General features: G+C 32.4%; 1 protein-coding gene across 2 annotated transcripts in view; it reads right to left on the bottom strand.

The window, feature by feature from the left end:
• The window catches only part of LOC132942430 (discoidin domain-containing receptor 2-like), a 178,660-nt gene that overhangs the window by 8,898 nt on the left and 154,926 nt on the right, over positions 1 to 14,836 (bottom strand). For both annotated transcript variants that reach the window (XM_061010787.1, XM_061010786.1), the window contains exons 9-12: positions 9,151 to 9,358; positions 3,936 to 4,037; positions 2,426 to 2,860; positions 932 to 1,203 (exon numbers count right to left, since the gene is read on the bottom strand). In XM_061010787.1, coding sequence (XP_060866770.1) covers positions 932 to 1,203; positions 2,426 to 2,860; positions 3,936 to 4,037; positions 9,151 to 9,358 — 1,017 coding nt within the window. The remainder of the gene's footprint in view (positions 1 to 931; positions 1,204 to 2,425; positions 2,861 to 3,935; positions 4,038 to 9,150; positions 9,359 to 14,836) is intronic.

Below are 14,836 nucleotides of genomic sequence, written 5' to 3'. Positions count from 1 at the left end.
ATGTAGGTAAATTGCTTTTGGTAAGCAGTATTAAATACAGAAATGTAATAATTTGTGGAAGCTAAATGTTATTAGTTTGTTCGAGGAATTATGTGTTCAAAAAAATAATATAGATTAAAATTTCATCCCATCAATTACGTCTTTATTGCTATATAGTTTCAATCCGTTCTTTCGATAATAGGCAGGCATTTAATATTAGAAACATAATTTGTTTCAATATTATTGAATGAGGATGCCTTTTCTACGAAAAATATAACTTGATACTTTTCATAGCAAACGGATAGTAATGTAGGTATAGACTAGGTATATAACTATATTATACTAGGTAATATGTATATAATATAGACGTCGTCCTTTGTCATTTATATTATATGCTTATGCTTTATTATTACGTATTAATATTATATCGTGGGCGTTCAATCAGCTAGTACTTGAACTTTTTTATTTTATATCTAATGTCGTATACTCGTATTGTATTATCTCTGAAACAGTAGCACGATTTCCGAACGAATATGATAAAATAAAAAAACAATAGTGAAATAGGAACTTCGTATTAACTGATATTTGAAAAAATATATTTTAATTCCAACAGTCGACCATCGACGGACGGGTATAACCGTAGACCTTTTACTAATAGACGCGGCCCTCGTCACGTTTCCACCGTGTCAAGACAGGTGACGATTTTTGGTTACCGAGTAACTCTATTACAGTAAATTTATGTTCATACTATGGATTTATACGAAACGGGCTGAATCACTGCGCCATGTCACACACATACATCAACGTACCTATTTGATATATTATGATGGGCCCGCGGCTTACAAGTAAAAGGTCTACGGGCACAACAAACTGGCAGCAAATGCCGCGCACCGCGAGTACACGACTTCTGCGCATACCACGGTACTGGTTCGGGTGGGTTAAGTTTACTTACCCTGTGCTTTTCGCGGGGTGCCGTGTGAAACCTTTTCCTGGTGGCCGGTACGTCGGTGGCGGTGTTGCACTGGAGGTGTTTGGGCCGAACCGGGGCGTCAACCTGAACCGGCGGCGGCGGCGGTTGGCTCTGCAGGCTTCGGTAGTGCAGCGAAGTGACGCTGTCCCTTGTCGAATATTCGGCGGCTCGGACGTCCGTGTCCAGACTGCTCAGCGATCCGCGTTCCGAGTCGCTGCGACAAAACTCTTTTCCGGAAATCGTGCTCCTCGCGTCTAAAACCGAAACGCGCGTCGTTAGTATCTTATTTTAGGTTAAGTTAGGTTCATTCGAGTTTTTTTTTTACCTCGAGCACTGCACCTGCCGTAAACGAGAAAGCCCAAATTTGTTTATCAAATTTCGCCCCCTTTTCAACAGCAATGATAACAATCTCAAGTTTCACTAGATATTAATTGTCTAACAAACGTGATATTTTAAATTTTTTATTCGTGCACACGATGGGGTGGTGGAAAGGATTTACGAGATTCTTAAAATGATTAAAGTTAGGGTAGGTTAATTTGTATAATTTGTTAATATCGTGATGGTTTAATATCATCTTCTGTTTAGAGTTATATGCCGTCCTCCCACGGACCTATGAAAATACATTTGTTCACTCTGTTCTCACGCGCAGCACATGGTATTCAGAATAGAATAATCCCGAATGGTCCCATATAAACCCGAGCAGATTTTGTTGTGTTCTGATTCAAATCTGTTTATTCTACGTACCGATAATAATCGTATTCAAGAGCACGATACAATAGTTCATGCAGTCTTACACTTTATTTACCTGTCGATTTACCTACACAGAACAAACGAACGAGAGTGATGTTCTCGGGGAGAATTAATTATTATATTGTTTCCAAAACACGAGTGGCTTTGTTTAATTCTAAAGTTTTACGCGCAGTAGCAGGTACACGTATTAGTGTTTATGCATCTTTGAAATATTATTATTTTGATGTTATATAATATTATATATAAAATAATAATGACGTGTGATGTTTGAAGATCACGTTTGTGATTAATTATTATACTGCAGTCACTGCCGAGCGAACACATTGTTCTCATATATAGTTTTAGGGGGAAAAAGACCCTGCACACAATAATCGGATACTACGGAAATAGATAACAGTGGTTTATATTTTTTTAGTTGGTTAAACGGAGATAAACATTTCCAGAGAAACAAATCAATTGTTCATAATATGTTGTAAATATTATATTATTATTATGAGAGTCGATTTTTTTCGATTTGTACGGTTTTATGTATAGTTCGAAATTCTTTAGAATTTATTATGACTATATTTGGGCAAAATATTTCTCCCCCTTCCCCCTTTATGTAGTGGCAAGAAGTGGCTTTTAACAAAATTATTATACTGTAAAAAAATTGACAAAAAAAATGAGCCAACTTCTCGTTAGGTACCACCAAGTACGATGATTATACTTAATACTATCACTACATACCTTTGCTATTGCGAATTGTCTCGTAGTCTTTGCGGGCCAACAGTGGTGTTTCGTAAACGACGTGTTGCGATTTATCGTAAGCATCCGACGTGAAACTGTCACTGCGCATCTGTTCGCCGACCACTAACGGGTTCTCGGTGATGTGCCGATTACCGCCTCCGATTCCCGAACCGTGGTTATGGTTGTTGTTATTGTTGACGCCGGTAGTGTTGTTGTTGTGCGGTGACAGGTTCATGAATATGTCCTTCATGTTTATGGCCACACCAAACGGCTTTTTGAATATCGAAGTGCTGATCGTCTGATGCTTCTTACGGCGGCTCAGAGCTAACACAATGGCGCAAATCCCAAGCAAGATGAGCGTGGCGGCCGTTAGCACGCCGATGAGCACTTCCACCAGCCCTCCACCTGTCCTGTCATCCTTTTCCTTGTGTGCAGCTGTTGAAATTGACGTGTTTTACTTAGTGTACAATGCTCTGTGCTCGAGACTTGTACGTTTATAGGTATTTATTGCATTTTCCCGAAGTAAGAGAAATAATGTTCATACCTTGTGGATGCAGGAAATGTATCTCCCACGGGGATGACATACGAATAGTCCGCCCCTGCGGGATTTTCAGTCTAAAATGGAACCACCCGTCAATAGCATCTCGCTCAGCCCGAGGACAGGTATAGGATTGAACTTTTTTCTAGTCCGATTGCACTCAGGTCAAAAAGGTTAACTTCAAATTGCATTCGGCTTTAAAAAAAGTTTTGTTCGAATTGCACTCAGATCGGGTAGTAAAAATCAAACGAATATTCAACATGACCAAAAGTGCAAATGAATAAATTTTATTTTTGAGTTATTCCGTTTACACATATTTCTGTTGCAACGTATTCGCTAAGGAGTAAATATTTAAGTTGAAAAATATTTTTATTAAGTAACAAATGAATAAAAACTGTGTTTTTGGACTCGAGTGCAGTTGGACTTACAACGTGGCATGCGATTCGACTACCCTACCGGATCGAAACTTTATGGTTTATTTGCATGGTCTTATGGGCCGGGTTAATGGACGATCCCTAATAGGAAGATCACGCTAAAACGGATATCAGTTCCTGGTGCTGTCTTACAGATTTTTGCGAAATGTTCGTATTTATCTAACCAATAGAACAGACCTCTCGGGAAAGAATGAGTGGTGTTATAGTGGTATAGGAATCTCCAGCTGACACAGAATAAGGCGTAAGACGGGTGGTGTGCTTTTAAGGGTATAGTGGGAAAAATGTATAAAAAAGAAACGATATAATATAACGACGGCCGTTCTACAGCAGGTATTCTCATATATAATATATATGTACCTCATAGTCGCGTTCCCAGTCCGAATATGGAGTCAGTCGTCCCTCCAGGGATCATGCCTCGTTAATAAATGATGCCACCCAATCCACTTCCACCCTTCGCTTTACCACCCCACCCAGGGTAAATCGAATAAAAAAAAAATAAAAACAACAACGGTCACATGAATATATTAAAAACACTTACTGGTGTCGGGCGAGTCCCAAGGCGGATCCACCGCTCCTCCGACCAGCTGCTCGTCCTCGAACGGCGCGTCTGGGTCCACCGTCACGTTCTGAGCCAACGGTTCTGCAAAAAAAAATAAATAAATGAAAAAAAAACCCGAGAGCTGAGAAATAAATTCCACAAAACACTCGTACAGTATTCAATCCGAAACGCGAATGCGATTTGTGGCGATTTATGCGTGCGAGTAAACGCGACGGACACTCTGTAAATCATTGCGCACCATCCCGGGGATGGCATCCCCCGTTTCTTCTTCTACCTGTCACTTTCTCTCTCCATCATATCATATATATGATATATACATAAGGTAATAAATCACACGCGTACGACCTACCTTTGTGTATAATATATAGGTACGTACGACGGCATAGCGGATTTGTCGACCAATGATTTGGACGAAAAAAAATATTGACATTCGTTGCTGAATATATTATTGTGAATTGTATATCGTACGCGTAATGAACAAAAACCGCATTGTAATATATTGTGCAGTCGTCGAGAAATTAGTACGCGTTAGCGCTCACGGTGAGTGTGATTTAGTTTGCATTGTGTATTATACTACAATTATATAATTACTGAAATGGTTTACGAACAACAACAACAACAACAACTCTCTATATCGTCGGGGCTGTGTATTAAATTGTCGGTGATTGTATTAAATTGAGGCTGTTCAAGAGTTGCTGCGGAGCAAAAAAATGAAATTAAAAAAAAATAAAAACTCGACGTAAAAGTAATCAACTTTTAATAAACAGTAAATTATATGCAAAAACGGTCAACGAAGAATGACGTCAATCGAGGTTTTTTTAGTACGTCGTGCGTCGTGGTTAGATAATTAAATTATTTTTAATTTTCTTGTAGACGTAAGACGTTCCAACGACGGTCTGCCAGAGTTATAAATTTTATATGTGCGCCAAGTAGTAATAATGATTATAATAATTGAAGCAAATGCTGAATTCCAAAATACCAAAATTCCAAAATTTTAAAATTACATGACGAGCAGTTGAGTAATTATTTTTCTCATAGTTTATCTACAGTTATTATTTTGACCTAGCTGAGCTTACACGTATTCTGTTCATTGCTCGTCCCTTCATTGCAGGTACGTCAGGAGAAATCTATATTATGACGTTATTATTGATGTAAATAATAAAAATTGCGCACCTATAACCTATATACTATCAAATGTTATTGGTTATTGACTACAAACTTATAAAATTCCATAAAATAATAAATAATTTTACTAAATATGCATTTGTATGCACAAAAAAACATGAATATGCAAATTTTAAGAAAATTACCAATATATGCAAAAATATGCAAAATTTAAATACCAAATTTCAATTCATTAGGTTATAGAACAGATTTTTAGCTCACCTAGCTATAAATAGGAGATATAGAAAAAAATATGCAAATCCTATAACTTCTCATCCCTACCTATAACACACGGTCACATCACAAATACCGCTGCAGCCCACTATACCGAGTCGTCGCTCGCGAGTTTTTGTGGTCTTTAGGAGCGAGCTGCAGTGGCGGGATGGATAGGGGGGGGGGAGTCTGCATTTAAATAAAACCGAGTCCGCTGTGCCGGAAATAAATAGCTTCATAAGACGAGTTCCTATATATACTTTCGCATAATCCCCGCCCCATAAATAACCCGCTTATAAAGAAACGAGAGAGGTATACCCGGTACTCGGTCATAACTTATACACACACACACACACACACAAACACCCATATGTATGGTATGTGCATGTTATATGCGTGTGTACGGTGCTCAGCGGTCGAATAAATGATTCAGCTTTCGTACGTATTGTATGTGTGCGTGCGCGAGTCGGCGCCGGGTGGGACGGATGTGCAGCGCTGAGAGAAAGACAAAATGATAATAAAAGAGAAAAAAAAGAAAATCGCAAACTTTTTCGAAACTGCGCTGTGGCGGCGTGCATATAATATAACGTATACACGTATATTATTGTGTAATATAATATATGTATTTTACGAAACCGCTTAAACCTAAATGCGACCGTCGTGCCTGCCCTCCGTCGCGGAGACGGAAGACTTAAACTTGCCCTCCGCGTGTCGCGCGCGCGTGAAGTCTCTCAGCTGTCAAGGTCTCGGAATATTGTGACTGTTAACCATTACCGCTGCAGCTGCTGTTGGTTGTATATTATTATTATCTTATGCTCGTAAAAAATATAATATGGTTATATTTAGTGATGGTGACTTTGATCGTTTGTGCTCCAGAAAAGTCTAGAGAAAAATTGTTTTTTTTTTTTTTTTTTTAATTGTTATAAAACGCATGCGATTTTCGTTGCTAATCTATATTATGTCAAAAACTTATGATTTTTTTTTGTTTAAGCTCATTTTCAATTTCGATAACGTTTCGTGTGTGTGATATTAATAATTTTCACTTCAGTCGTTTAGTTAATCAATCGAAATCATTATTAAAATAACCGTTATGTACCTATCAATGAGCATCACGCTTGGATTATGTTATACTCTGATATTTAATATCAAAAGTATTTATTTTGGATCTCACTGGTCGTTTTGACCGATACATTTGACGTTAATAACACTGTAGTTGTTAAACACACTATCACTACTCTCAGACCTATCCACGAATTGTACAAAATGCGCGTATTTGATTATATGTGTACAATTAATATCTATATTATGACGTTATTATACGTTCGAATAAGAATGGGGATATTAAATTTCATGGCAAATATTTACGTACGAATATTGTACACAGAACGCGAATCTTTGTTGTACAAAGGTTTTATTTTTTAATAATAAAACGATGATTACATTAAATTTATAATAACGTTCTTTGTTACTTTAAGTGTGTTTACCCGATAATACATAAATTATAAAACGTTTCAAATTAATACGGCTGTCGATTTTACTCTGTTAATATTGAGATTCGCGTTGCGAACGCATCTTTATTATTACTCTACGTGCAGTTTGTAATTTATATTGACGGTGTGTACAAAAAGTCCGGCGGAAAATGCATATTATTGTCTTGCTACAAGAGATCTCATCCTCTTTCGGCCCGCGTGGTTTCGAATATGGCACGCAGAACGAAACTTTTTATACGTTGATAAACGACGTAATAAATTTTATGATTATAAGCTTATTGCCGCCGGCAATACACGATTCGTACAATATAAATGTAGTATATGGATAGAACTTCGAAGGGGTTTCTCCGTAAAAATTATTGTTGGTTTCAAGTTCTATACATTTTTAATAACGAATTATTCGAGTGAAATGTAAATCGGTGTTTCAAGCGAACCAGTGAATTGTATACGCCTGTTGTATCCGTTTTTTTTTAAATATTCCATCCGAGAATTTTGAGTGTATTATTATAATATGACTACTTTTTTACGCTTTTAAATTCTCGTTATTGTCGGTTTGTCAATTAACGTTTAGATACCAACTTTATAATATATGAATTGCACTATTATCCAGAGTACTTAGCATTACATACTGGAATATGAAAAGATTTGTCGACGTTTTGTGCCATTATAATATATACAATTATAATTATATATATTGTGCATACGTATATTTAGTTAGGAAAATCGTATTTATAATAAACATAATTTAGTAATAATAAACATAATAAGTAATTCATGTGTTTGGGAGATTATTATTTTGAGAGTTAATGCAGGAATGTTATATTACAAAAATATATTTTGGTAGATATACTTAAAGTTTAAATTCAAAATGAAAAACTTAATTAGATATTGGGTTTTGAAAAATCTCAGTATAGACTGATAAAGTTTTTGGTTTCAAATTTAAAACTTTTTAAAACCTGAAAACTTCAAACACCAAAAATATATTATATTTTATTAGCCCAATTCTGATTAAAACCGATTAAAATGACTAATTTATAGATTAGTACGCATATGACGACGGTTCGGTGCCACTGTGCCGGCACTCATAATATTATTCAAAGACGTCAACCTGCATATGTCAGTTGTCTGTCAAGCGCTATTAAGAATTTAATAATAATATTGTATTGAACTCTATTTAATCGTATATTAACGTCATATGCAGTTGTGTCTGGGTTTGATTTGCATGTGTTCTATATGGTTAAAGTTCTAATTGTCATTAACATAATACACCATTAACGCACTGCGATTGCGTTCATACAATTACAGGTCGATTGTTTTAACATTAAAAACTCGTCATTCTGAAAAGTATTCGTATAAGAACGGCGAGAAGCAAGGCGAACCCTATGAAATTTGTTTTGCGTCACGTTAGTCAACGTTTAACGCCTACTAATAACTAATAATAATTTTAAAAAAATCATTCAATGTACGAAATGTATTCGTCAATTTTTTTTTTTTTTAAGTATTTTACAATATTTTATGCATTTATAAATACAGGATACAGTGGTTCAAGTGTAAAATTGTAATACTAAACTATGACCATGCTTAAAGAAATCGTTGATCGACACACGCGCATTCGTTGGAATTATTACACGACACGCACCATTGCAGGAAAATATTTTTGAAACAAAAAATACAAAATATTACTTGAAAAATAAATGTAATACTGTTAACGCCCGTGTGAATACTATATTATAATAATTGGAAAAATCAATCAATATTATTATGATCGGTTAAACAACAAAATATTTTGAAAAATGCTTGTGCCATATCCTAGACAGCAATTTTTTGTTTAATAATATTATTATAACATTATAATAACGAATAATATTAGTATAACGTTATTATAACACTATTATAATATTATCATTACAAAATGCTAACTGGGATTATTACTACACAGTTATCCGAATACTGCTACAGCACTACCTACATGAAATTATGCGATTGGCTACTTAACCTACAAACGCAAATATTTGAGTGGTTCAGAGAGAGGCGGGGTTGAGAGCGGAAATAACATGCTTGTTATTAAAATGCAAATGAATTATAAGAAAATGCCATAAATACCCAAAAATTATGTGTACACGACCGCGGTGTAGCTAAATTGCCTATTCAAGGTTCCGTGTTACCATAGGTAATAATTTTACTAACATCGATACGCGTGGAAAAATAATATTTAAGAAAAGTTTCAGCAAGAAACATGCACTCTGTGTACGGTGCGTTTAAGTATGTTGTCGCAGAGTTCAGCGTTTTATTATATAAAAATAAATTATGATCTATGGAGTTCTCACCGGAATCAAACTTCACTTCGCTGATCATTATCCATTTGCTGTAGAAGTAAAGTTGGATTTTCACGTACTTGCCAACGTGATTATGCAACTGTATGTCGACATCTCTTGCATTTTCCAACACAGTGTCCGGCATGTACGTATACCAAACCGAACGTCCGTGATAGTGTAGTCCTCCCACGCTGAACTGTACCCTCGCTTTTGAAAAAACCTTGTGGGATTGAAAAAAGTATATAAGTCGTGGTACATATAGATAAAATTATATCCAATAAAAAATATTTATTATAACTACAGGTATGGAAGAAAAACCGATAAAAATAATGCTGATAAGACGTTGACTGAAGAACAACATGATATGAAAAAAATAACTTTAAATATACTTATTAAAAACCGAAGCTGTATAGTAAGTTTTAAGTGTTCCTCGTCATTGAGATTGGTCAGTGATATGGATTTGTTAAATTTGATAGGTTATTAAATAGATACAAATAATTTTTATATGTTTGGAAATGGAGAGTCAGCCCTCATTATCTACTTCCAAGGATTTCTTACAATTATTTATTCATATAGGTAACTATATATATAGTTATACTAATAATTAGTAATTTATTTTTATTTATTTATTTTTTAATAGGAATATGGTATATTGAACTACTTTTGCCAATACACAGGATTTACTATATAATAACTAATAATTCATATAACCAGTATATTTTATCTTCGAGGTAAATAATAGAAATTAATAAAAAATATCTATATTATTATTTTATTTTATTTCAAAATATAAATGCGATTAAATTCGTGACCTTATAATTATTGTAAATGCTTTCTACATTAAATTTTATTGTAATAGTAATTTATAATCCTAAGTGAATTAAATGTTTAAAATAATAGGATGCTATAAAGATTCTATATTTTGTGTTTAATTTTAATAATTAGATGATATAAATGCGCTGGAAATTTCCCGCAATGTTTCCATTTTGTTTTAAGTTTAACAGTGATGGTTTATGGTCGAATACCACAGAAATATGAAGAATTGTCTATAATCAATGGAATTGTGATAGTTTAAAGGAATTTTCATCATCAATTGAATGTTAGAAAAATACAGTTGTTACTGACTTTTACAATTATATTGGGACTAAATAATTTTTATTATTTGAAGAATTGTCATACTTGAATCAATAGATATTAAAAAGTTGCAGAAAATAATTACCACCGAAGGTAGATTTATTATTTTGGTAATAACAGTTAGGTACGTTGCTGTGCGAGAAATATAATAATTAAATTATGCTTATTTAAATATTTATACCAGGCGCAAATTTATACTGCATCGCCTAAAGCCATTTTACATTAAGCACCCTTTTCTATAGACCTCGCACCACGCTACCACTAAATACCAAATTGTTGTCATTAAAATTTCGTTGTAAAAATAAATTAAGTAAAATGATAGAACGAACTAATTATTGTGACAGTTAAAAATGTTTGCCAATGCGGCGTTCATATTTACATAAATAAATCAATGATAAAAAATGTATATAATATTTCTAAGTTTGATCTTTTACAGAATTTCTATAAAAATAATTATTATTAAAAGGGTTTTCTTATAATAAAATATATATATTATGATATTTTTACAAATATGAGTTATATTTATTTCAAAAGAAAAATATTTTATATAATTGTTGGTCAACGACCAAGAGAGATTACTATTAGTAAAAAGCATAATATTATTTAAAAGGATGTCAGAAGACTGTTGGTTTTCTCTCTCTGGCCCACACGCAAAAAAGACAAAGTGTATTAAAACTTAATTCTTTTTTTTTTTTGTTTTGAGTAATCTTAATGAAAAATAACCCATTAAAAAATTATTGAAAAAATAATTGTTTAGGGTATGTCATATGGTATAATAGGCGATTTGTCTAAATAGTACCCAAATATTGATAAACGAATTTAACAACAATTGTACGTCAATTTTATTTATTTATTTTTAAAGTTTTTTTTTTTTTATTTATTTGAAATATACAATCTATACCTATGAGGTACAATGGGTACATGCGATGAGTGTGAATACATATACAAGTTACATTAATACATACTAACATATATTTACAAGAGACATGGGTTGTGAGAAGCCATCCATCAATGCCACTCACTTTGGGTATTTATTTATTTATTTTTTATATTTGGATGGGGGGGGGGGGGGGATGAGAAGGTCACGACACCATTTGTGTTTTAGACGCCTAGGAGGATTGCCAGGAATGGTCGGGACTGCGAGATCGCGGATTAGTGGATTACTATTGCAGGACAGACGGGTTATTTTTAAAGTTAAATATAAATATTAATAAAATATAAAACTCACAAAAATATAATTTTTGTATTATGTGATTTTAGTGATTTTACTCTGATTACTCAAAAATCGCCCAAAAAACCTACCCTATGTTGCACGTGGGTCTAAGAGAGAAAAACATATTGCACTGACTACATATTCTTTATTTTATTATTTGAAAAGTTGTCTATATACCATATTTTGTGTTTGAAGCATATTATACAAATACTTTTAATACTCATAAAATATCAGAATAATGGAAAATTAAAAATATATTTCAGACTAACAATTTTTTTAAAAATGTTTATTATTTATTTACCTATATATTAAAAAGAAAATAATATAATTATATAAGTCTTTGTTGAAAACCGATGTATATTGAGTTATAAAGCTCTGTAGAATTTTAGATTCAAAGAAAAAAATTGTTGTATCTACGTATACGTTTGTTTCCAATAAAGTTCCTAGTTTTCGTATGAACATAATACCTACATTAAATTTGATCACATTTTTATATGAGAATTGTACTACATACAATATTTTAGCATTGTATTGTTTGTTGTTTTCTACATGATGAATGTATGTATCATGTATTACAATGTTTTGAATAAACAAATATATTAAAAACAAATCGAACATATAGGTATGAAGTATAAGTATACAGAAATAGAATAATGTATATTGTAAAATTGTGAATATAATACGAAACAATGTCAAACAGTGTGTTAAAAAACTCTTTAGTGGAAAAAATCATTACTATATATTTAGTTATTTATTATTAGCTATTGTTAAATGTTAGTATTCGTTATTGTGATAACGTTACTTTTTACACACATTGATCACGAAATATACGCACTTACGCAATGTTTTAATATCGATATTTTTTATATGTCATGTATGATGCGTGTCTGTTCGTGACAGTTTTGATTACAATATAATATTTTATAGTAATTTATGTATTGATAATTGATATTATTACAAGTGATTAAAGATGATTATCTTTGGTCAGTTATATCTCTAATGTGATCATGTACACAAACTGGGACATGCAGATATTCAATATACATATAAAAGTTAATATAGGTATCTACCTACCTATCTAAGGTATACTATTAAGTCATATTAGCACGCAATCAGCAACATATAATAATATGTAAGCTCAAATGTATAGTAAAATTTATTTTACCTAGATGTTATATTATATTTTAGTTGGGTGAGCACTGCAGGTATCTCATAAATAATTGGAGAAAAAAAATATAGCTATTAAATAATAATTTTTAAACCATTCGGTAGTCGAATATTCAGTAACTTCAGTATTACAATTTGGTTTGAATTATTTTTTTGATATTATTTCAAATAATATTTTATAGTTTTTGATTGGAATATATTGTTAAAAACATAATGGATATAAAATGACAGAAAAATAATATTCATCATCGAAGGACAATTTCCTATTCGTGACGTTGTGTTATATACAAATTTAGATTATATCTGAACACAACGTAACATTATGTTTCTCATTATTTAAAATGTGTTTAAATATACATTATTGTTGGCCTATACTATATAATTACTACATACAAGGGTCGCGGTAAATACCTTTGTTGTTTTAGTACAGTCCTTAATGTCGGGTCAGGTTTATAAATTTCAAGTTATTTCAAGAAGTAGGTACCTATGAAAATTTTCTGCAACGCTGACGACTATAATAACATGTAATATGCGTGTGTTAAACCTAATTCCTAAGCCTTGCAAAACATTTTACACGGTTGCAGTTTTTGACTACAACAAATGGTTCGATTTGGTTTGGTAATATAAATGCGTATTCATTATTTTAATGCACCTTTTTCTTTATTATACTATACGTCGTTGATATTATAATGAATAGGTCATAATAATATTTTAATGAATTGCTATTTTCATTATTATTACTTCATACGTCGTGGTGTTACATTATAATACAATTTATACAAATTATTTAAAATCCCAATAATCAAATACGTGGTTATCATAAATAGGTGAGATCGCTTAATGTACCAAATGTGTCCATATAATATAATATATGCAATCAGCGAGTCATGGTCATAGGCAGAAAAATGTTAGTATACCATCTCTTTCGGGTAAGCACAACATAAACACACTGTATATCACGTCATGCAAGGCATGTTTTATTCGCCTAGTAACCGTTTATTGTTGTTATTATATTTCTGGAGTAAATGAAACATATACGATTCATAAATCTGTCACTGGCATTACGCGGTCAGGCCTTAAAAGGTCTTACCTACCGCGAGGCTATAAATTTTTGTCAAAACCAAAAAAAAACGAAACCGGCCGTTTAATGGAGTCTCGTGGACCCTATTTCAGCGCCCCATATCGCTTTTAAACACACACACATGCACACATATATATGTAATATACACTAGTTCAGGCATCAAACGTAATTGATATACATTTTTTCATTAAAAAAAATAAAATTGTTTATGTACTAATAGCGCGTATATAAAGATATTAAAAATAAACTGAAACTCCAAGGGGTGGAAGTTAATGCGTGGGGTGAAAATCTGGAAAACGATAATAAAACAAAAATAAACTGTTTAACTAAAATTATGAAACGCTAATACTAAATCATAGTCTTAATATTATATTATTATACTCTCTGGTATATTCGTGTAAATCGACGGTCGAATAAATAACGTATACTTACTGCAGTAAACCCGCCCAATTAAAATTGCGCAATAACTATTGTCATTTGGATAATGAGTGCATTTAAAAATATTAAATGTGTTTCAACGTTTCGTTTATTAAATATTTTATCAAACGTATTTTTTTGGAAATCTTTTAAAGTTATAAACGAACTTAATACAATTTTTTTTTTTATTATTATTAGGGTTAAGGCTTCAACTAGGTACTAGGTTATTAGCCTGGGTTAATACAATTATAAATTGTAAACATATTAACATTCTAATTATTTATATTTTTAGTTATTGTTTTGGTTGACGTTTCATTGTTTTTTTAATTTCAGATGAATTCTTCAATTTTTTGTTTCGCTAAAAGGCAGTTAGTAATATAACAATTTTAAATAACTTTGGCATCATATTTAGTTGGTAAATACGAAATGCATGTATTGTACGTTTTGATTAATTATAGTGTTCGTAATTTATGTTATAAACCTATATTTATTATATTGTTATACTATACTAAAAACTAAGAAATGATAAATGTCAGAGTTCTAATTATGATAAATAGAACGTGGTGAGAATCTATGCGGCTATCTCAGGGTTTTTTTTTTAATAATTTTTTCTGACTACATACTTATTCCCATTCTTGGGTTAGGAATAGGTATAGTAGGGAAATCGTCTACACATGCCAAACCCT

The sequence above is a fragment of the Metopolophium dirhodum genome, chromosome 4, assembly GCF_019925205.1.
Source record: "Metopolophium dirhodum isolate CAU chromosome 4, ASM1992520v1, whole genome shotgun sequence".
Taxonomy (NCBI): Eukaryota; Metazoa; Arthropoda; class Insecta; order Hemiptera; family Aphididae; genus Metopolophium; species Metopolophium dirhodum.
This window is presented reverse-complemented; position numbering and strand designations above follow the sequence as displayed.